We start from the raw sequence: 21,443 nt of genomic DNA, 5'->3' as shown, positions 1-21,443 counted from the left end.
CTGGACCCGATTTGCGTTTGGCCTTCTTCTTTCTCTCGAGAAAAGTCAACACGGGCCGCGGGACTCATGACCCATGAGCAGTCCCAGCCGAGTGTTCTTATTTTTCTTCCGGATTGGAGGCCCCGGATCCATGATCCAAGGCAGGCGCAGCATTTCCGGCGTTAGCAATAGCGCCCAAACCTTGGATTCATCAAAACGAGCATCCAACCAGCGAAGGTCGACACGAACCAAGTCTGAGGTGAGTGAGAAGAAAAGCCTCTTTTTTTTCCCTGTTTGCTCTTCGGATGGGATGGAGTGGAGGAGACTAGCTTGCGAGAGATCGCTGGAATTGGTGCTTGGAGGAATTTGGTGCCCGGGTTTTTGACAAGAGTCCGTGAATTCCTCCCTCCTCGTCGGCCCTCTTTGAATGCCTGGCTGCCCTCTTTTCGGTTTGGTGATTGTTTTTGCTGGATTGTTCTTGGTGGATGTTGTGGATTTGGATTCACCAGCGCAATGAAGCCGCGGGGATGGATGGACTGACGTTTGTCTCGTTGTTGCTGCACAGGTTTAACAGTGATATCAATCGGTCAGCCGGTAGCATCATCTAAGTAGCGATATTTTCGCCCACAAAACAGGGGCAGGGAAAGCAATGGGTAGCTAGCAATCCAAACAAAACGGCACAGGTTTCTCTCAGATCAGAGCAGGCAACATCCAAGCTTGGAACTTGGAAGACAAGGAAACAAAGAATTAGTCTTCAAAGGTGGTTCTTCTCAGGGAAAAACTAGACTTTTCAGCTCGGGCTCCAGAGATCCACGGGAATTCGCCAGGAAACAACGAAAACCTGCAGGAGTGGAAGCTCTAGAAAAAGTGGCAGCGGCTTAAAAGTCTTCCAGCCGAGAAGAAGTTCGTCCCGCAGCTATAAAGATAAGAAAGCGAAGAAAAGCGTTTGAGCGGACGTCAAAGTCGCGGGTTCCAGGGAGAAAAATCGCTTTTTTCCGCCCTCCTGGAGCTCTAGCTGCAAGATCAGATGGGGAATTGCTGCGCGACACCACCCCGAGAGGCGGGCGATCAAGACTCCCACAAGCCTCGAGGGAAGAAGAAGCGATTCAAGGGCAACCCCTACGCCAAGGACAGCGAGAACGGGCAGCGCAAGCTGACGGTGCTGGAGGCGGAGCAGCGCACCGGGAGCTCGATCAAGGAGCGCTACAACCTGGGGCGCGAGCTGGGGCGCGGCGAGTTCGGCGTCACGTACCTGTGCATGGAGCAGGAGTCGCAGGAGCTGCTGGCGTGCAAGTCCATCTCCAAGTCCAAGCTCAAGACGGCGGTGGACATCGAGGACGTGCGGCGCGAGGTGGCGATCATGCGCCACCTGCCGCCACACCCCAACATCGTGGCGCTCAAGGGCGCGTACGAGGACGAGCGCGCGGTGCACATCGTCATGGAGCTGTGCGCGGGCGGCGAGCTGTTTGATCGGATCATCGCGCGGGGGCACTACACGGAGCGCGCGGCGGCGGGGGTCATCCGTACCATCGTCGAGGTCGTACAGGCGTGTCACCGCCAGGTATGTTTGATCATGTATATGCATGACAGTGCATACGTATATTTCATGCATGCATGGATATATCATACCTATGTCATGTGGTTGGTGGTGAATGATACATTTTGTTTTCCAGGGAGTAATGCACCGAGATCTCAAGCCCGAGAACTTCCTCTTCGCCAACCGCAAGGAGAATTCGGCGCTCAAGGCCATCGACTTTGGGCTCTCGGTTTTCTTTCGTCCCGGGGAGCGATTCAACGAGATCGTGGGCAGCCCCTACTACATGGCGCCCGAGGTCCTCAAGCGCAACTATGGCCCCGAGGTGGACGTGTGGAGCGCCGGCGTCATCCTCTACATCTTGCTGTGCGGCGTGCCGCCCTTCTGGGCCGAGAGCGAGCAGGGCGTGGCGCAGGCCATACTGCGCGGCGTGCTCGACTTCCGGCGCGAGCCGTGGCCGGCGGTGTCCGAGTCCGCCAAGAGCCTCGTCCGCCGGATGCTGGAGCCCGACCCGCGGCTCCGCCTCTCGGCGTCGCAGGTGCTGGAGCACCCCTGGCTGCACCGCGCGGGGAAGCACGCGCCAAATGTACCGCTGGACGCCGTGCGGACCCGGCTCAAGCAGTTCGCGGCGCTCAACAAGCTGCGCAAGAAGGCGCTGGAGATCATCGCGGAGGAGCTGTCGCAGGAGGAGAATGCCGGCATGCGGGAGATCTTCGAGGCCATGGACTCGAGTGGGCGGGGCGGGATCACGCTCGACGAGCTCAAGATCGGGCTGGCGAAATCGCCCACCATCGTCACGAACGAGTACGCCGAGGTGGAGCTCAAGTCGGTGATGGACGCCGCGGACGAGGACAACGATGGGGTGCTCAACTATGGCGAGTTCGTCACCGTGATCGTCTACCTCCAGCAGCGGTTCGACAGCGACGACCACCTCCGCAAGGCTTTTGATCGGCTCGACAAGGATGCCAACGGGTTCCTGGACAAAGAGGATCTGGCGGCGGCGCTGGCGGAGGAGCCGGGCGGCGGCGATGGCGGCGAGGTGGTGGCGGACATCCTGGCGGAGGTGGACGCGGATAAGGATGGATTGGTGAGCTACGAGGAGTTCGCGAGGGTGATGAGAACTGGCACGGATTGGCGGAAGGCGTCGCGGCGCTACTCCAAGGGACGATTCAACAGCCTCAGCAATAAGCTCATCAAGGATGGATCTCTCACCGCGACCGCATAGTAAATTCTTTTCTTCTTTGTTTTACGTTGGAGCAAGATTTTTACTCCTCGCGACTGGTAAAATTTCCGCTAGTAGTAACCTCTACGATCATAAGCTTTGGATTTGTCAATAGAAGAGATTCAACACCGTCAGCAATAAGCTATCAATCTCTCACCGCAAGGGCATAGTATATTCTTTTCTTCGTTGCTACGCTGGGCTGCCAAGATCGTTGTCTATAGAAAATGCCGATTCAACAGCAATAAGCTGGAGGACGAAGACTAGAGGGTTCAAACAAAACTATGCAATAGCTTGAATAAGCTTTAAGGACTATCATCCAACGGTACGAACAGATCGAAAGTAAGACACCAGGAGAGAATGAAGAGTGGTTGGAAAAGAAAATCAAGGAGCTTGAGCAACAGTGGCACCAGATGAGCGAGGATCGCTACATTTTTACCATTGTAGCTGCAAATCCAAAGGAGTACCGAAGGAAAGAGCACTTTCCGATCTACCAGCGCGACTCGTAAACCGCTTCCTAGACCCTCTTAGGTTGGACGAGGATGAACAAGACGAGGAAAACACACACAAAGGTTGTCATACCAGCAAAGGTGGAGCATGCTTAGGCAGCGCTGGGAAAGAGGTTTATTCGACTGGCTCTGCAAATGGAGGTACTACGTGCATGGTCGAACACTATCTACATCGATTGCACTCTCTTCGAGGTGCACGAGGCCAACGTTCCTGGCAAATGCGTGGAACAAATGGTAGAAGAAGTCTTTCTGGAGCATCGCTTCCCGACAATGCAGCCATATATAACGGGAGTAGTGTACAATGGCCATAGGATAACAGGAGTCTTGCTGAAACCAGATGAAGCGGAGACACGGAGTGAAACTATCTCGCTACCAGGGAATTATATAGATTATAAGAGGCGGAATTTGCAAACCAAAATCTATGTGCATTGATCCATTGTGGAGTGTTATCTAGATAAGAACTGATATGATTACCCTATTACATACGTATATTAAATGTTTTAAGCATAAGATTAAGTATATTTTAAAATTTATACTTGATATTTTATGGATTTTTAGAATTTTATCTTTAATAATTCTGTTAATATAAGGTATCTATTTTGAAATTGAAACTTCTATGGAACAGGATATTTATTAAAAATTCTAGAAGTTGTCTTTAAGAAGCTGAATGATCATTACCACTATGCCAACAATGTTCAAATGTTCTATGGTGAAATTACTAGAATTAATCATCTTCATAATTGTTACTAGTGTCATTCTGCTCATCTCCTCAATGTTTACACCTAAAAGTGTTATCTCTTCACTATTAGTTTTCATGTTCATCAAGTGGATCTTGAGCATCTTGCATTTGGCTAGTATGCACACCTGGATTATATCTTGCAATGGAGCTCCCTAAAGAGAACATAAAAAGTAGAAACTACTTATTCCAGGTCTACTACGCTTCACGTAATTATGGATTACACACGGGACGAAGCATTATGACATATTCTCAGCACAAAGAAGGTGGCAAGGAAGATTACCGACAAATTACTAGGCATTGGATGACACAATAAAGAGATATTCCTGACCTCTAGCACTGATTTCCTTGTGGGAGTGCATCAAGCTTAACACTGGGGCTTGTTACAGGACTAAGGACGAGAGTCTACAGCTGTGAAGCGATTGGAGGCCGTCTATGGAAATAAGCTGCCTACATCTATAAGGATTTGGTGAGATGGCCGTGTAGAGAGCTGTTGCAAGCTTGTGAGTTCAAAGAGTAAGAAAAAAGCCTTCTGTGGAAACAGCAACTACACCAGCCAGCCAGTGCTAGTGGGGATGAAGGCCCACACACAAGAGGTTTGACCGTCATACAAGTGCATCAGGATCTAGAATACCACGACCAAGTTTAGCGCCCAGAAGAGGGACACAACAACAGCCTTCACCACGCCAGGAAAAGAGCAAGTCACCAATAGGCACAAGGATGAGTGCCCAATGCTCTCCCACGGAACCAACTTGGTGCAGCACCGGGAGCAGATACTGCAACTACCCGAGTCGTGGGGAAGAAGTCCCCACAGTTTTCCGGCCGTACTTGTACGGCCCTATTCCAACTGAGTTCTCACTTCATTTCATTATATTTAACTTGTCTAGATGGGAGTCAATATGTACCACAGTCCAACGAGAAGCAAGAATTTAAATGTGACTTCCGTGCTGTTGGTATCGAAAGTTTTGCTTTGCTAATCCTCATGATGCTTGTCCTGCTGCAGGAAGAACAGCAAACTAGTAGGGGAAAAAATCCAAGGATGAACAAGTGTCAAGCAGAAGCAAAAACGTTCTTCCACTGCCACATGTGTGTTATAAGACGACCATTTTCCATATCTTGATCAGATGTTTTTATTGTCCTGCATACTTGCTAATTAGAAGCTTTGGAATACTTAGATGAAACTTGCGATGGGACATTCCCATTACTCAAGATCCGGATGCCAAGCAAAACACGAAGATGTCAAAAGAAGTGTTTTTCCAGCCACTTGGCAGTATAAACCAAAACATAAAGAGCCAGTGCCAACAAAGTTATGGAAGAAGGATGAGATGCATAAATCTTACTCGCAGGGTGACGAAGCTTATGGCAAGAAGATGGAGCCTGTTGTGCACATAAAAGTTTATGGTCTCGAACGCAACTTTTGTTTCCTTGGTGGTGAGGCAAAGAGAGTTCTAGCTCAACTTTCAATCGTGGTGCCGGATACCGAGGTGGAGGCTGGAAAGCAATCCGTCGAAGCTAAATCATGGCTCCATATGCTGCTTCCTGACACGTATAAGCTTCCAATTCCAAACGTCTGTGACGTAAAGGAGCTCGGTAAGACACATTCGTGATTCTGAAATGAATCAATTCTTACAGCTGTAGCAAATACATGACCTGAGGAGACACAGAAGAAAAGGAAGGAGCGTTTTGCCACTGCCTACCAAAAGGCCCATGGGGATTTGAGAAGAGTTGCTAACTACCTTTCAATGACGCTCACTGACTGCAAGCATATCTACTAGGAGGACATGGAAAGTCTTGTGGTGCAAGCGGCAACATGTGCTTCTCCGTCGGGTGCTGGGGCGTCATCAGTACATCCAGCACCAGAAAGCATTTGTGCGAGGTTCTCGCACAAATGAAGGACAGGGCCCGAGCACTGGACCACAATCTGCTTGTGAGCGTGTCACCTGGCATTTGGGAGGTATCATTTATCGTTGCATGTATGTGTATGTTTACTATGAGTATCACAGCTGGATCCAGATGTAGTCTTCGTTCCATCAAAATGCGAACCTTGCATGCCTGAGAGGAATAACTGGTTGCTATATCAGGTACACCATCTATTCTCCTACTTGCAGTGTCATTTCTTTGTGCTCATCTTGCAGGTTCCATTTGAATCTGAGTGGGGAAAGCTGCTGCAAAACAAGTACAAACTGGAAAGCTTTGCTTTATTGGTCTTCGATAAGAAATATGAGGATGAACCAAACATACTGCAAGAACTCTATTCCCATGATACTATGATGTAACATTTTGTGAGACATAAATCTTAGAGCTCTAAAAGTGGAGTCGAAAAGGTGCCATGTGGTAGTGGCTGAAGTGGAAGCCAAACAGGAGTAACATGTTTGAACTAAAAGCTTTGACTTGAATAATCAAAAGTGGGAGCACAACTCCCAATGAAGTGCTCGAGAACGAGCATGAAGCAAACAGTAAGTGAACCTTTAAAAAAGGGACACAAAAGGAACAATACAATCAGGGTAGCTTTGTGAAGTGTTTAAAAGCTGATTCTAGTTCCTTTAGGAGATCGAATGGTCAATGCTCTCAGTCTAAGTGTGGGTGGCATTACCTTCTTGGATACCTGGCGTGGCTCAATGGAACTTCACTCTAAGCCCATGGTTAGAGCACCCAAAGGTGGAAGGTGGGGAGAGTACTTATGAGGCTTGTGTAGGGCCATAGTGTTCCGAAATGTTATCCCAAAGTCCCAAATTTGAAATGTTCTATTTGCTCGAGTTTGCACTTGGGTTTATATATGAAGTACATTAATAACTCAAGGTTAGGATTAATATTAGCCTTTTGGAGGTTACCATGGGTTGAATCATATACTATGAGTGAAAAGTAAATTTTCACTAGGTTTGCTATGAGCAGTGAATAAGCTGATTTGTAACTATTTAGCATGGCACTAATGGATCCTTCATAGGCATGATTATAAGTGGATTAATCAAGATTGTAGGGATTAGTCTATTGGTTCAAGTAATCATTGCCATGCTCTTTCATAAATCTTTCTTAGATTGAACTGAAGGCAATATGAATGCAAGCTTGAGGTTTAGTCAAGATAAAACTAAAAAGAGAGCCATCAAGGGTGAAGGATCAAACACGTAAATTATTTTCTTTATTTGGAAAGATGATTTGCAATCATTACTAACCACTTTGGGGTTGATTATCGTTTAACCAAACAACTTCGTAAACACATTACTCACTATCATATGGATATGATATAAAAATCATAATGACTTGATCATCAATTAAGCAACACCACAAGCAAGCCTATATTATTACTTCAAAATTTTATATGAGTGCCAACACTATTTAACAAAATGCAACACAAATACCACACCCTATTAATAAAGATTTACAACACCAAACATCACCAACTTTGTTCATAATATAAACAAGCTTATACCACTTTATTTTTTACTAAACTCAAAATTAATTTTACACCAAGCTACTCAAAAAGCAATAACAAGGATCCCTAGAAAAGAATTAAACATTATAACCCAAGTTTTAAATAGCATGCCTAGACAAAATCATCTAGCGCTGCACCACTATCTATCCCCTAACTCACCATTTATAAGACTATTATAACCAATATGCATTAAGATAGGGACTCTTGATTGCATAATGTGAATACGAACAATCAATTAACACCTTGTTGAAGCTAGTCTATTTACAAATAGTAGCATTAAAATAGCTTTGACTTAATTCTCAATAGTGGTCAATTATGTTAAGTTTGAGTTGGTATCTTGGTTCTTAAGAGTTTGCCTATTATAGTGTTGGAAAGGGTTATAACATTCACTTGCTATGACTTGTTAGTTTATCCATTAACACTTGGAGTAAATTGTTGGATAGAAAAGATATGTAGTTGAGGCATTGACATCACTAGCATTTATGTTAGTGGAAGTGGCATTGTTGCTTGAGTGATGAGGAGTTTTCTATAAACTTTGATTTTTCATATCATTTTTCTTGTTCGTGTTTTATTTTTATACTAGATCTTCAAAGTGATTGAAAAAGAGTGTTAGTGTAATGTGGATATCCAAAGATATAGTGTTTATGATCGAGTCTTGAGTATTCATTTGTGTTGGGTCATGAGAATTTATGTTGAGGTGAACCTATATAAAGTTGTTGGTAGGAAGAGGTGAGTTGAATCTTGAAAGTTTGTATTCATAGATTAGGAGTTATTCTTTCTCTAGGATGGAAAATTTTTCATAAATTTTCTTAAACTTTTCCAATGGCTAATTTGTTGCTCATATTGCCTAAAAACCATTTTGTTTTCATAAGCCAATATAAACTAGTGAAGGGGTTGAAGTTGAATTTGGTTGACCTAAAGTTTGTATGATGCGACTTGAAAGAGATGCTAACTTTTAGGGTTAAAGCAATTGAGTTGGATAGAGTCTACTATTGAATTTTGTTAGATAGTGAATTTTATATTTTCCACCTATAGTGATCTTGGTGGTTTCTATACTCTAATATATGGTTTATTAGATAATAATGTACTTGGAATATTTTGTGTTCTAATATAAGATTTATTCATTAATAATTAAATCTCTAAGATATCATTGTCTATGACTTTAATATCGTCCATCTCTTGATCTTTGGGTTTGGGCCAGTATAAGTAGATTAACTATAGCACTTAATGTGCATAGTGAAATTTTTAGTCATGGGGTAGCTACTGTTGACTAGTCACATCACCCATCTCTCTCTTGATGTTCCTTATAAAAGAGTGTGACTATGTAAACAACTCTAATTGCTTATTTACAGTAGTCTATCTAAACCTTATTGACAGGTTTAGTTTCTTTGCTCATGAGGGTTGGGGCTTTTAACTTCTCTCTTTATATCACATGTGGGTAGAGACATATCACTCTTTTATAAGTTGGATGACACCCAAAGCAGAAAGGGTGGCTAACTCCATTGGTCATTTCCTTATTGGCAACAGCCAAAAGGTGTTTGAGTGTAATACATTTATGTTAGACAAAGAGGTTACTCTAACTTATTTAAGCTAGTGCATTTTTTATAAAGTGTGAACATCATGAATTTTTTCTAAAGTTGTTTCTTTAATGGTGTTGTAGACTAGAGTGTGCATCAATAAGGATGTCGATTTTCCCTAAAAGGGGGAGAGTGTTGTAAATGTGACTATGGGTATCAAAAATTATTGTTAGCTAATTCTTTCTCTATTGCCATGACGGTAAAATGTCAACATTGCTAAACCCTCTATAAGTCCTTCTTATTGAAATGTTAATAAACTTGATTTAGCATCTGTACTTGGTAGGATGAGTATAAGGAAGGAACTCCTAAATGTTTATTTAGCCAAACATACTTGCCTTGACTTATTAATTCTTTTTTGCTTTGTCCTACATTGGCTTGACAAGCCTAATTGCTATTTATAGAAAGTGTCCAGATTTATTAATTTGGCATATCTACAAAATGTAGAAATTCTTCTAAACACATTGGTGTTGGTCTTGTGTCTATATTTGTAATCTAGTGTCATTCCATATATAGTAAATTTCAAGTTGAAAGAGAACAGAGATAGTGGGTAGGTTAAGTATGGTTAACCAACCTAAGATATAGTTTAGTTCTTGCTTGCATGTCTATCTTTATTCTATGTCCAGCTTGGGTCTAAACCCAAATTCCACACCATGTTAGCTAGTGGAGTACTCATATCCTCGTGTTAAGCCACTAGTATACTGAAATAGTGTTAAACTTTGTTTAGCTCTGTTTTGTGTATTGGTCTTGGCATTGAGATGTTGGATGTTCTAGGACTGTTCCAAATCACTCGTGCTCCTGTCCCTTTGCTCTTTGAGTTGAATGTTTATAAGTCACTTCATGCTCTAGTTTCTTCATTCCTTGGCTTCATACTTAAGAGTTTGGCTCCGCTCTTTCATTCAATGGTCCAAGGCTTTGAAATTTAGGTTTCGCACCATTATCTTTGGACATGTAGCATGTGGCATATGACACATGGCATATGAAGGGTTTAGGTTTTGCTTCGTGGTTATTATATAGTAAAACACCATAGGATAAAAGGTGAAAACCACATGTGCTACACTTGAATATTTAGGTTTAAGTTCAAGTCTAATATTGGGTTTAGTTTGGGATTGAGTCCGAATCTAAAAGGTAATGTAACTTTTTGAATTTAAACTTGTCAGGAGGTCACCCAACCTAGTATTATTCAAATCCGAGGACACTTAACCCCAGGGGTGCACTCTTATTCATGAATCCTTTCCTTTTATGTTTGACCCCTATAAATCGTCTCTCGAGTGATTTAGACTTCCTAAAAGGTCACTCAACCTAATATTATTCAAATCAAGGAGCTTACATGTAAAAGCTTAAAGCAATAGTCTTCTAGACTCTAGAGGGTTTTGTAAACAGTAAAGGGAAGGACTCTAAGGGAATTAATGTGACAAAAAAAGGTTATACTTATATGATGAGTGATTAGAGAGTATAGGGCTAAAATGAATATGGATGGACAAGTAGGGTGACATAATGAAATGTTCAAAAGTCAACTCTAGCTTTTTTGGGAGATTGAATGGTTAATGTTTCCAATCCAAGTGTGAGTGGCACCTTATGTGGTTTATCAGAATCTAATTGGGGCACTATAATGGTGGAAAGTGGGGGTAGTACCTATGAATCTCATATTGGGCAATAGTGTTTTGAAATATCACCCCAAAGTCCTTAACAGGAATGGGAAGGAAAAGGAATGGCCCTTTTACTTAATAACTAAGAGACCACTGAAAATCCTAAAGGTTAGTGGGAATTAGTGAATAAGCCTTTAGGTCCTAACCCAATGGCAATATTAGCAAACATTATTTATGGAAATGAGGAAGTTGACAAGGATCGAAGAAGGGATAATGGGAGATGTTATTCCCTATGTTTTGGGGCATCCTAAAAATGCTAAAGTATAGTCATAAAATGACCACATTTAAAATGGATAGTTTAATCTTAGAGCAATGGGTGGTATATAGTACAGATTGAGATATTAAAAATAAATAAAGCTTTAGCATAAAAAGCTAAGATGTTAATGGTACTTTTGGGTATCGGGAATGGAACTTAAATACATAGAGCACTTGGATTGAGTGCAAAGGTAATATAGCTTGAATGCCACATTTAGGGTCTTAGTAAATACCTTAAGTTCAAATGAAGACTTATGAAGATTGTGAGCAAGACTCCTTCAAATGGTCAAAAGTGTATTAAAGTAGAATAAAAAATTTAGTCACTTACATTGTATTTTTCTTGATAAATATTTCCTTCTATGCAGTCTAGCAAACATAGGCATAAACTTGAAAAAAAAAAAAAAAGATCAATAACTGGCTAAACTTGCAACCATCCTAGTTGTTGCAAAGGGAGCCATAGTGTTACTCACCCTTAACTAGTAGCTTAGGTTAGCCAAGCTTGCCATCATCTAAACTACCCCGACCGCATGTAAGCTGCCATGTAAAGGAGAGGCTCCTCCCACAGCAGCTCTAAATGGTGGACCATTTGAAGCTGCCATAGGGGGTTACTCCCCCTTCATGCAAAAGTTTGGGTCAAGGCTGCTACAAGAATTGCCATGGCACCACTTAAGCTCCCACAGTAGAATCACCTTTGCCTAGCTTGAGTAGTCATAGCTGCTGCAATGCTATGGCTACCCAAACTAAGCAAGGGCAATCACCATGGGAGCTCAAGTAGCACCATAGCAATCCTTGCAATAGCCTTTCAGGAATCCTCCTTACCTACATGCTTCTTGCCGAGTTGCAAAAAACCCTATTTTGAGAAAACAAAATAAAGTTATAGCTCTAAGAATTTACTATCATTATTTGATCTTTCTTGTAAAGTGTGTTTTGATTTTCCTTTATTTTAAGTATAATTGAAGATAAAATAATGAGTGATGTTATGATGGCAATAATGAAGTATTGTCACTAGAAATGCAGTCACTGATAAAGAAAAATCTTTGTGTGCTTTCTTTAGGCTTCAACTTGATCAGGTTAGAATGTTGCAATAGCAGACAATCTTCCCAGAGAAAATTCAACAAAATCTCTTTTGCCTAGTTTTCAAAATCAGTGCCACTAAACATAGGGATTAGAAGGGCTTTGCTTGTTGTCATTCCTGCAAGGGTCTCAATCACTGGCCAACCTTGCTGGACAATAAAGCATTCAATTGCTCGATGTCATTTTCTTGCGTCTTCTTCTGCAATCAATTGTTCATATGCTGGCTTGTGAGTGATCAAGATCTGCTTGCTCTCATCCAAACTTCCCCATTACTTCTCCCAAGCGTAGTTTCCCTAGGCTTCGATTCTTTGAGGCAGTTACACAGTCTACCACTTTACATTTTCTCCATATAAATATTTACACACGTTCACTTGTCAATCCAATATGGATATTTCTACTGTGAGGACTCTTGTTGTAAATCTGGCTGAATAGCAGTAGACAAGAAATGAGAAGAGGCAAGAGTCCTCTAGAATGGACAAGAGCAGCAGTTTTGCAATTGCATCTCAACAATGATCTAGGGCTAAGAGCACTTGTTTGTCGCCCACTGGTTTGGAATTTGGATTGAAGGTAGCTCCCCAACAGTGCTGTTTGAGATCTGATACAGGAAGACCATGTAGACGCAAGTCCAAATGGTATGCCAATTCGTTGATGACTTGGAGCACTTGAAACGGCCCGAATAAACGAGCCTGTAGCTTGGATCTACCTCAGGGCCTTCCATCCCAATCGACATAAGAACCGGTTTTAATTTGCCGACAATATAAAGCCTGGGCAAGCGAACTCAGCAAAAGGTAGCCACTTCACCCAGCTCCCTGGCTTGTCCAAGGTGTTGCATCAAAGGTACATTTCCATTGTTTGGTTTACCCTCTCTGTTTGGCCATCTGTCAGAGAGTGGTATGCAGAGCTGAAGCTCAGCTTGGTCCCCATGACCTGAAAGAGGGACATCTCAAGAACCTGGAATCTTGATCGGAGATTATCTCTAGATATTGTCAAAAAAGCTCTACCATCTTTCGAGCTGTCATTGCGGAGGGGATGAAATGACTGACCTTGGTGAGCTGGTCAACTACCACCATGATGGCATCAAAACCAGCAGCCTTCGGCAATCCTGAGACAAAATCCATCATTATCGATGCAAACGGAGCTTGAGCAACTGGGAGTGGTTTCAGCAGCCCCAGGGACGCTACTGTCTTTGTCTTGATCTGTTGGCAAACTGTGCACTCTCTTACCCAGCGCTTTACTTCACTTTGCATCCCTTTCCAATAGAACTGTCTCTTTATTGCAGCCAACGTGCTTGCCCTTCCTCCATCCTCCACATCAAGCCGTCCTTGAAGGCAATTTCTGGGTGTGTAAAGAGCCTATTGAAGAGGGGTCCCAACGACTCATCCTGGGGATCTCGATTGTAAAATCCAGAGCTTGCAGCTTCTCCATCCATCGTCTCTGCTTTTTGTTGAGCTGAGTTTGCTCCAGCAAGTACTTTAAGCTGTAGTATTCAGTCCGCAATGTGAATCTTGCCCCTCTGAGATCATTGTCTATAGAAAATGCCGACTCAACAACAATAAGCTGGAGGACGAAGACTAGAGGGTTCAAACAAAACTATAGGGCAAGTAGCAGTGGAAAGTTGAGATCCTTCTTGGATGATAGACTAGAGAGCTGGTGTCCTTTGCGAAAAACCGAGCATTTGCTGAAAAGATGGCTTCTCGAACATCGATCTGGAAGGACGTTTTTCTTCCCTGGCCGGGAATAGCTTTAAGGACTATCATCCAAAGGTATGACCAGATCAAAAGTAAGACACCAGGAGAGAATGACGAGTGGTTGGGAAAGAAAATGAAGGAGCTATCAGAGAGGACCGCTTCCCGATCTTAGATTGGGAAGTTGCTGGACGAGCAGCAAAATGAACAAGACGAGCTACCAGCATATTTCTAGGAAACACGACCTACCCACAGGTGATGACTTTCCCCAAAGGTTGTCGTGGGCAACATACCAGCTAAGGTGGAGAATGCTTAGGTAGCGCTGGGAAAGCAAACCCAAGGTTATTCGACTGGCTCTGCAAAGTGTGAGATCGCAAAAACTACATGGTCGATTACACTATCTACATCGATTGCACGCTCTTCGAGGGCACAAGCCAACTTTCCCGGCAAAAGCGTGGAACAAACGAAAAAGTGTTTCCGGAGCATCGCTTCCCGACAATGCAGCCACGCCTGAGTCGAGTAGTGTACAATGGCCATAGGATAACAGGAGTGAGTGGGTGGACACGGAGTGAAACTATCTAAGATCTGAGTGCAGGGAGTTATATAGATTATAAGAGCTGGAATTTGCAATTATAAGAGCTGGAATTTGCAAACCAAAATCTATGTGCATTGATCCATTGTACAACGAGACCTGATATATTTTTCTTAGAGACTTTAGCCCCTATTCATAGTATATTTTTTAACTTTTCTGGCTTTTAATTAATTCTTTTAATATAAAGTATTTACTAATAATTAATTAAACACTTTGAACAACGTTAAAATCAAGATTGAAAAAAAGGCATAAGGGCAACATTGGTGCCTTGGAATAAGGAGCTTCTTGGATTGAAGCTACAACCTGGTGCTGTCAGGGTAGCAATCTTATCATCCAGTGGTAAATCTTCACTCAACATTTTCATGGTAGAAAGAGAAGCTAAGAAAATCTGGTGGTATCCTCCTCAAATTTAGCCAAGAAACAATTATTTAACTATATCCTAAATTGATTAGATTTTCGTGCGTTTTTCTTTTCCTCTTGCAATACTCATAGAGCAAATGTCTTCAACATACTCACATGGATGCACATGGCACGACAAAGAGCAAATGGTTAATTTCCTTCTGCCCCTCCTTTTTATTTCTCATTGGTTTTGTTGGCTTACAGTTAATTAAAGGTACTGTTTACTTGTTTTTAGACATTGAGATCAGCCAAGAGAACTGATCCTCTTCATAATTGTTACTAGTGCCATTTTGCTCATCTCCTCATTCTTCACATCTAAAAGTGTTATTTCCTCACCAGTAGTCTCCATGTTCATCAGGTAAAAGTGTTATTTCCTCACCATTTGTCTCAAAGGTAGATCTGTTTGCTTGTTTTTCACATTCCTAGACATTGAGAATAACCAACAGAACTGATCCTCTTCATAATTGTTACTAATGCCATTCTGCTCATCTCCTCAATGTTTACATTCATTTCCTCATCATTAGTCTCAATGTTCATCAGGTAGATCTTGAGCATCTTGCAGTGATTTAGAAGAGCGAGTCGTGCGGCAGAGTGAGGAAGGATTGCTTCACATTGGCCTGATTTAGCCAATATGCACATTTGGATTCTCACTTGCAATGCAGCCATCGATGTCTCTAAAGAGAAGAACATAAAAAGTTAAAAAACCTTTAAAGTAGAAACTACTTGTTCCAGGTCTACTACCCTTCACATAATTACAGATTACACATGCATTCAATGAAGACTAAGACATATTCTTAGAAGAACATACAGAGAAGGTGGAAGGAACTCAGGAGGAAGATTACCGACGACAGTGTGAGGAATTACTAGCCATTGGATGACAGATTAAAGAAGTTGCAAGTGTCCACTAAACCAAAAAATTTATAACAAAAACGAAAGGTAAAAACAAAGAACGAAATCAAAGAATAGACCTTTTTGCAAGCCTCCACTCCCATCTAAAATTCTTGCACAAGAACAAGCCGTGGCCTTCTTCTGCAAATGTTACAGCCAGCTCCTCTCTCTTTTCTCTTCTTTTTTTTTGCTCCCCCAACCAAGCGAACTACATTCGACGCTATACATATCCCCCATCAAATTCCTTCCTGGTTTCCGCAGCTCGATCGATCCCTCTCTCCTCTCTCCCTCTCCCCTCAAACTTAAGCCCCCAGAAGAACAGTAAGATGGAACTTGCCTTTCTTACAAAAAGTAGTCGGGAGTCTTGCGAGTAACGTCGGGCTCGCTCTGTCGGGGAGCTGGCTCAAACTGGAGGAAGGTCCGCCCCATCGTCTCATCAATCTCCATTATTGCCGCCATGTTGCCACACCGGTAACAGTAGTTGGGGGCACTAAACACCGTCACAACGTTCTTGTCCTGCAAAATTCATCCCAAAACTTCCAGTCAGTTCCATCCCGTTGCCTCGAAACGAAGCAGTCTCAGCTTGAGAAAAAAAACTCAAGGAAAAACGTTGGTGGCTATCGCTTTCAATCAATCCATCGGAGGCCTCCTACCTGGCACCAGTTGTATCCTTCCATCACAAGCTGGTGTGCACGGGCCACCAAGCTCAGGCCATTAGTGTGGTTGAACTGTTCCGCGATGTCTTGACCGAATGTGTATCCCGCGCCCCTCGGGGAGATTCCCCATCCACACCGATCATCCGGGTCCGACCAAAGGAGGTCACACATTGGGCCTTCATGCGGTACCTGTGGATCACGTAAAGTCAGCTCTACAAGATTAAACAAGCCACCAACGAGCTTTACAGAAGCACAAAAGAGAAACTTACTTCTTGAATGCGATCCAGCGCACGGATGTGGTCTAGAGTATCCAGAGACGGCGAAAGACCACCGTGGAGGCAGAAAATCTGCGAGCCCGCAAACATTTCAAACCTTGCGAAAGAGAAAAACAGAAACTTACTTGGTTCTCAATCAGCGCCGTGAGTGGCAAGTAATCGAACAAATCGGTGAAGTACTTCCAGACATTCGCGTTTCCATATTTCCTAAGGCATTCGTCGTAGAAACCATAACTGCAAAGAGAGCAACGCTGTGATCATCACCAATTCCCCAAGATCAAACAAACAAAAAAAAAAATAAAAACATAAAAACCCGTACACTTGCGTGATCTGCCTGCTTTCATGGTTCCCCCTCAGGATCGTTATTCTATCTCGATACCGTACCTTCAAGGCCACGAGCAGCGTCACGGTCTCAACGGAGTAGTAGCCGCGATCTGGAAAACCATAGATCAACTCGTAGCAACGACCAATTCTTCCTATCTAGAACTCACCGACATAGTCGCCCATGAAGAGATAATTCGTATCGGGGGCCTTGCCTCCAATCCGGAAGAGCTCAATCAGATCGTGGAACTGGCCGTGGATGTCGCCGCACACGGTCACGGGGCATTTCACCGGCTGGACGTTCCATTCCTCCACCAGTATGGCGCGCGCCTGCTCGCACAGATTCTTCACTTCCAGCTCCGACAGCGGCTTGCACTCCCACAGCTGCTCGATCTGCCTATCAAGATCGTTGTGGGAAGGCATGGCGGAGGACGAAGCGAGAACAGTGAAACAAAAACCCTAGCGCTACCGGAACGATCAGATCCGCGGCCTGCGATTCCGGCGATCCCTCATCCACAGCCAATGCGCCCTAGCTCCAGCTGCTTGAGACCAGAAACCTCGAAATCTCCCTGCCCGGGGATGGAAGAAACACTGCCGCGCCGTGAGCTCCGCATCTAGATGCCGAGCGCCTTCGCGAGGCATCGCATTTCTTCGAGAGCGGCCGCCAGGGACAAGACCTCGCCGCGACGCGCCATAGCCTCCTCCTTCCACAAACACTGCCAAATGAAACAAAACCACTACTACACAAAAGTCCAGCCTCGGGAACCAAGCCTCCAGCTTCGGCGGCATATTCTAGCATCCCACGTCAGACTGGTTTGACAGGTGGCGAATACGTGGCGTAGCCGCATTGGGACACTTCTAAACAGTGCGCAGCTCCACGTGTCCAGATAGAAAAGATGCTGGCACATTTTACGCGAGGCGTACGATTGGAATCCACAGAAGCCTGACGGTTACGATACTTCCACGGAAGTTTGGAGTGATAAGACACAGAGTTTTCAAGAGTTCCAAGCGTTATTTTTGATTGTTTGGAAGGAGCTCATCCACTGTGAGAATTTTAAATGGCTGCTTGTCAACCGGGTATTTTTCCATGCTTCCTTCTTGCGAAGAGCCTTTTGCGACGCAAACCTGCGAAGAAACTCTCATAGTTTAGACCAAAAGATCTGAGAAACTTACGCAGTGCTCGTTGTCTAGTTGATGCAAAGAGAATGACCAATCTTCTCGATGTTTGCCATCGATTCGTACGCTAGCTACTTGTCCCCAGATTTCCCCGTCGAGAAAGAAGAACTCGAGCCGCTGGAGGTTGAAACCAAGCCCGATTCCAATAGCTTTTACGTACGCTTCCTTCAAGCACCAATGCCTGAAGTTAGAGACGAGATCACGGTAGTGAAAAGAGAATGGAATAGAAAACAATGTGATAGAGATTCTTTACCTGTAAAATTGGTGCAAGATCTTTTTGTGGTCCGGTTTCGAGCTCATAATGTTTCCCCATTCAAGCGCTGTGAAGCAGGACCGAAAGTTCTCCACGTACGCGAGTGGCTGTTCTTTGATTCGGGGGTCATGCGACATGACGTCCACGCCAACGAAATGGTGTGGCTCCGACGCGATTGCGACATAGTCTCCATGGTGAGAAACGTTAAAATTAAACTCTGGAAGGCTCAGGCGTCGTCTATCGTTGGCCTGCAAACAAAAAAAGAAAAAAAAACCAAACAAAGCTGTCAAAGCCTCTCTCTTGAATGTGGAACTTACAAGTCAATCAGATCACAGAATCAAATTAAACGAGGATTGAAGGCAACCAAGCAGCAAGAACAAGAACAAAACTTGCAAGGAAAACCCGACATCAAAACCTGGTAAGAACGTAGAAAAACCAAACCATAAAAGATCAAACATGTCAAAGCATTCTACACGGTCACACACTCATTTTCCCCATCAAGGCTTGGAAAAACTTTCCTGAAACTTTCAAGATCAAAGAAGCAAACTAAACGAGGATGAAAGGCAATCACAGCAAGAACACGAGGAAGTAAGAACGTAGAAGAACCAAAGGAAGAAAAAACACGCTTTTTTTCCGGCAAATTCTATACGTACTAGAAAAGGCTTGCCTTGAGGAGTGCGATGGATGATGATCTCCTTGTAAGGAATCCCAAGAACCGAATTCACGAGCTTCCGCTGTAGCAGCCGGCTCAAGATCCCCATCTTCCGATCCTCGATCCTCACAAACCTATCCAAATCCACTGCGATCCATGAGATTTTCACCGCAGGAGATCCAGCGCCATACCTGAGCACGGCCTCCCAGTCGCAGAGCGGTAGCGCCGAGAGAAAGAGATCGAACTCCGCGGACGAGGGTTTCCATTCCGCGGCATTCACTGCCCAGCGCCGCGATCCCCCCTCTTCTTCCATGGGAAATAAAAGATTCTAGGGAATCGCATTTTATCCGCCATGATGGGATGGGAATCGAACACGTGATCATTTTACTCAGGTGCCGTGTGCTCTCCTCTCGAGCGAGGGACAGAATGCGCTACCGGGCGCCCTAGGGTTTCTCAACGCGGGAGAGGGAGCGCTCACGAATTCCAGCTCCAGGCGCTCCAAAATGTCGGGCAATGCGCAAGGATTCTTCGGCATGGTGAGTTCTTTCTCCACGACTTGCGATTTCTTCCCGTGAAATACGACTCTGGATCGTTTTGCTAGTTCTGTGGAAGATTTTGCGAGAGTTTCTCGGTGCTAATTCGCTCTTTCACTGCTCCTTGCAGCATAAGTTTGGAAGAGGCCGAGACAAAATCCAGCAATTCATGTCGATCTCGGGGGCAAAGTATTGTTGATTGAAGGCTCCATTTGGTGGCTTGTGCTTGTTTTTCTCGCTACCTACTTATCAAAATCTCTTTGTTTACTGCCTGTGCTTCAGTGAAAAGGCTGCTCTTGCCGCGCTCAAGGCCAGCGATTGGAATCTAGATGGAGCGCTGGATATATACTATAACCAGGCTTTTGCGAGGCCGAAGCTTGATCCTTATCAGCTGGAAGAAGTGTATTCTCGCTACAAAGGTGGTCCTTCGTGAATACTTTGGCTTTCTTTCTCTTCCTCATTTGTCTCTTTTGCAGACCCCTACTCTGACATGGTCTTAGTGGATGGGATCTCTTTGTTCTGCGAAGATCTGGAGGTAACTTTAAAGATTTTAGAGCTCTGGCATGCTAAAGCTGGTGTTTTTTTATTTGCTCTCCAGGTAGACCCCGGCGATGTCGTCATGGTAAGAACAACGTTTTTAAGGCTGTGACATAATGCTTTCTGTGCTTCGCAGCTTGTAATCTCATGGCACATGAAGGCGGCTACTATGTGTGAATGGTCCAAAAAAGAATTTATGCAAGGCTTCCACTCTATCGGGTATGAAGGCTTACGTTTTGAGCACATGTTGAAGAAAAATAGCTCTCCTGAATGCCAGGGTTGATTCGATTCCCAAGCTAAGATCTGTTCTTCCAGCACTTCGAGCGGAGCTCAAAGATGAACGTGAGCTACGTGCTTTTCTTTCGGTTTCGGCTGATAGTTGTCATTGCGCAGATAAATTCCGGGAGCTGTATGCTTTTGCGTTCTGCTGGGCCAGGGAAAAGGTGACGTGCGCCTTTCTCTTTGTTGGGTGTCTTCATGAACGGGCGTGTGTTTCAGGGCCAGAAATCGCTTGCGTTAGACACGGCGGTGAGAATGTGGGAGCTGCTGTACGAAGACAGAGGCTGGCCTCTCATCAACATCTGGTGTCAATTCTTACAAGTATGTGGTTGTTCCCTCTTGGTTGTTTCTGAAGCGATTGTGTATGCAGGCGAAACACAATAAGGCCATTTCCAAGGACACATGGTCTCAGCTTCTCGAGTTTTCAAAGGTGGTACTTGCGTGATTAAAACTTCTACTGATGTCTGAAGTCTTTTGTCTTAGAGTATTAGCCCGACACTGTCAAATTACGATGCGGAAGGCGCATGGCCATACCTTATTGACGAATTTGCGGAGTATTTAGTCGAAAGTGGAGTAGTACCAGCAAAGTGAAATCACAAGAGAGAAGTTTTCTTTTTTTGCCATTGGGCATTATTTGTATCACATATCATTCATTGCAATATTCAAACTGTACATCAATTTAGCAATTAAAGTCTCTTGTATGAAAGTAAAGTTTGTTTACAGTATTATAATTAAATTTAAAAGGTTTTTCAAGTAATTTTTAATATTCCTTTATATTTTATTATTTATAAAAATAAAAAAGGTATAGATTGCTTTTAATTTAAGTGATGTTAGAGGTGGACTCTGGAGCATAGAGAGTGATGCACTTTTGTATATATCAATTAAAGTTTTTAGGGTAATTGAATATGCACATTTTTATATTACATACAGTTACATTTGGTGGAGGTGAGGGGTAACTCTAATTATTTTAATAAATGCTTGGATTTAAATTTAACTTTTCCATCTTTTATTCTTATAACTTTTTCATTTATTCTCTTTTAAGAATGCTCGTCAAATATTGATTTCAGGACTTAGCATTTACATCTTATAGAAATTGTGAAGATAAACTCAACTCTACTAGCAATAATATAAAATCATGACTATATAAAAGTTTATATAGTGAAGCATTAATGATGTGACATACATATACTTGAGAGATAGTAAATAATCATTTTAATCTGAATGTTAAAAATTTATAT

At 43.5% G+C, this 21,443-nt stretch overlaps 4 protein-coding genes and 1 long non-coding RNA gene across 5 annotated transcripts; 2 read left to right on the top strand and 3 right to left on the bottom strand.

The window, feature by feature from the left end:
• Window positions 1-59: 59 nt before the first annotated feature.
• LOC9638532 (calcium-dependent protein kinase 7) lies at window positions 60-2,897 on the top strand. The gene is made up of 3 exons (XM_002976960.2): window positions 60-238; window positions 545-1,540; window positions 1,653-2,897. Exons 2-3 carry the CDS (start codon window positions 1,007-1,009, stop codon window positions 2,736-2,738), a joined length of 1,620 nt encoding a protein of 539 aa, XP_002977006.1. The 5' UTR covers window positions 60-238; window positions 545-1,006; the 3' UTR covers window positions 2,739-2,897.
• Window positions 240-1,343, bottom strand: LOC112348739. The gene is made up of 2 exons (XR_002993155.1): window positions 1,232-1,343; window positions 240-536 (listed from the first exon to the last, which is right to left on the bottom strand). It is a non-coding gene; the product is annotated as an uncharacterized LOC112348739 (long non-coding RNA).
• Window positions 2,898-15,513: 12,616 nt separating the features above from the next.
• LOC9638350 (serine/threonine-protein phosphatase PP2A-2 catalytic subunit) lies at window positions 15,514-17,503 on the bottom strand. Its single transcript, XM_024681922.1, has 6 exons — window positions 16,946-17,503; window positions 16,774-16,888; window positions 16,580-16,688; window positions 16,449-16,526; window positions 16,177-16,368; window positions 15,514-16,039 (listed from the first exon to the last, which is right to left on the bottom strand). The coding sequence occupies exons 1-6, from the start codon at window positions 17,196-17,198 to the stop codon at window positions 15,866-15,868; spliced, it is 921 nt and encodes a 306-aa protein (XP_024537690.1). The 5' UTR covers window positions 17,199-17,503; the 3' UTR covers window positions 15,514-15,865.
• A 193-nt stretch (window positions 17,504-17,696) lies between these two features.
• On the bottom strand, window positions 17,697-19,204 carry LOC9638531 (L-aminoadipate-semialdehyde dehydrogenase-phosphopantetheinyl transferase). The gene is made up of 5 exons (XM_024681937.1): window positions 19,048-19,204; window positions 18,858-18,990; window positions 18,205-18,452; window positions 17,949-18,132; window positions 17,697-17,900 (listed from the first exon to the last, which is right to left on the bottom strand). The coding sequence occupies exons 1-5, from the start codon at window positions 19,167-19,169 to the stop codon at window positions 17,787-17,789; spliced, it is 801 nt and encodes a 266-aa protein (XP_024537705.1). The 5' UTR covers window positions 19,170-19,204; the 3' UTR covers window positions 17,697-17,786.
• A 77-nt stretch (window positions 19,205-19,281) lies between these two features.
• Window positions 19,282-20,896, top strand: LOC112348766 (DCN1-like protein 2). Its single transcript, XM_024681938.1, has 11 exons — window positions 19,282-19,392; window positions 19,520-19,578; window positions 19,672-19,808; window positions 19,866-19,924; window positions 19,988-20,011; window positions 20,063-20,145; window positions 20,204-20,268; window positions 20,320-20,369; window positions 20,425-20,526; window positions 20,576-20,635; window positions 20,689-20,896. The coding sequence occupies exons 1-11, from the start codon at window positions 19,360-19,362 to the stop codon at window positions 20,794-20,796; spliced, it is 780 nt and encodes a 259-aa protein (XP_024537706.1). The 5' UTR covers window positions 19,282-19,359; the 3' UTR covers window positions 20,797-20,896.
• Window positions 20,897-21,443: the final 547 nt, after the last annotated feature.

This window comes from Selaginella moellendorffii, unplaced genomic scaffold, assembly GCF_000143415.4.
Source record: "Selaginella moellendorffii unplaced genomic scaffold, v1.0 SELMOscaffold_32, whole genome shotgun sequence".
NCBI lineage: Eukaryota > Viridiplantae > Streptophyta > Lycopodiopsida > Selaginellales > Selaginellaceae > Selaginella > Selaginella moellendorffii.
This window is presented reverse-complemented; position numbering and strand designations above follow the sequence as displayed.

Excerpts from the sequence above, each read along its gene's own strand:
- LOC9638350 (XM_024681922.1), bottom strand. The coding sequence starts at position 17,198 with ATGCCTTCCCACAACGATCTTGATAGGCAGATCGAGCAGCTGTGGGAG. Across the intron at positions 16,527-16,579 it reads CGGCGCTGATTGAGAACCAA|ATTTTCTGCCTCCACGGTGG; the intron begins GTAAGTTTCTGT and ends GCGGGCTCGCAG. Across the intron at positions 16,040-16,176 it reads AAGGATACAACTGGTGCCAG|GACAAGAACGTTGTGACGGT; the intron begins GTAGGAGGCCTC and ends TGAATTTTGCAG.
- LOC112348766 (XM_024681938.1), top strand. The coding sequence starts at position 19,360 with ATGTCGGGCAATGCGCAAGGATTCTTCGGCATG. Across the intron at positions 19,809-19,865 it reads AGTGTATTCTCGCTACAAAG|ACCCCTACTCTGACATGGTC; the intron begins GTGGTCCTTCGT and ends TCTCTTTTGCAG. Across the intron at positions 20,146-20,203 it reads CAAGGCTTCCACTCTATCGG|GGTTGATTCGATTCCCAAGC; the intron begins GTATGAAGGCTT and ends CCTGAATGCCAG.
- LOC9638531 (XM_024681937.1), bottom strand. The coding sequence starts at position 19,169 with ATGGAAGAAGAGGGGGGATCGCGGCGCTGGGCAGTGAATGCCGCGGAA. Across the intron at positions 18,453-18,857 it reads CTCAAGGCAAGCCTTTTCTA|GCCAACGATAGACGACGCCT; the intron begins GTACGTATAGAA and ends TTTTGTTTGCAG. Across the intron at positions 18,133-18,204 it reads ATCTTGCACCAATTTTACAG|GCATTGGTGCTTGAAGGAAG; the intron begins GTAAAGAATCTC and ends CTCTAACTTCAG.
- LOC9638532 (XM_002976960.2), top strand. The coding sequence starts at position 1,007 with ATGGGGAATTGCTGCGCGACACCACCCCGAGAGGCGGGCGATCAAGAC. Across the intron at positions 1,541-1,652 it reads TACAGGCGTGTCACCGCCAG|GGAGTAATGCACCGAGATCT; the intron begins GTATGTTTGATC and ends TTTGTTTTCCAG.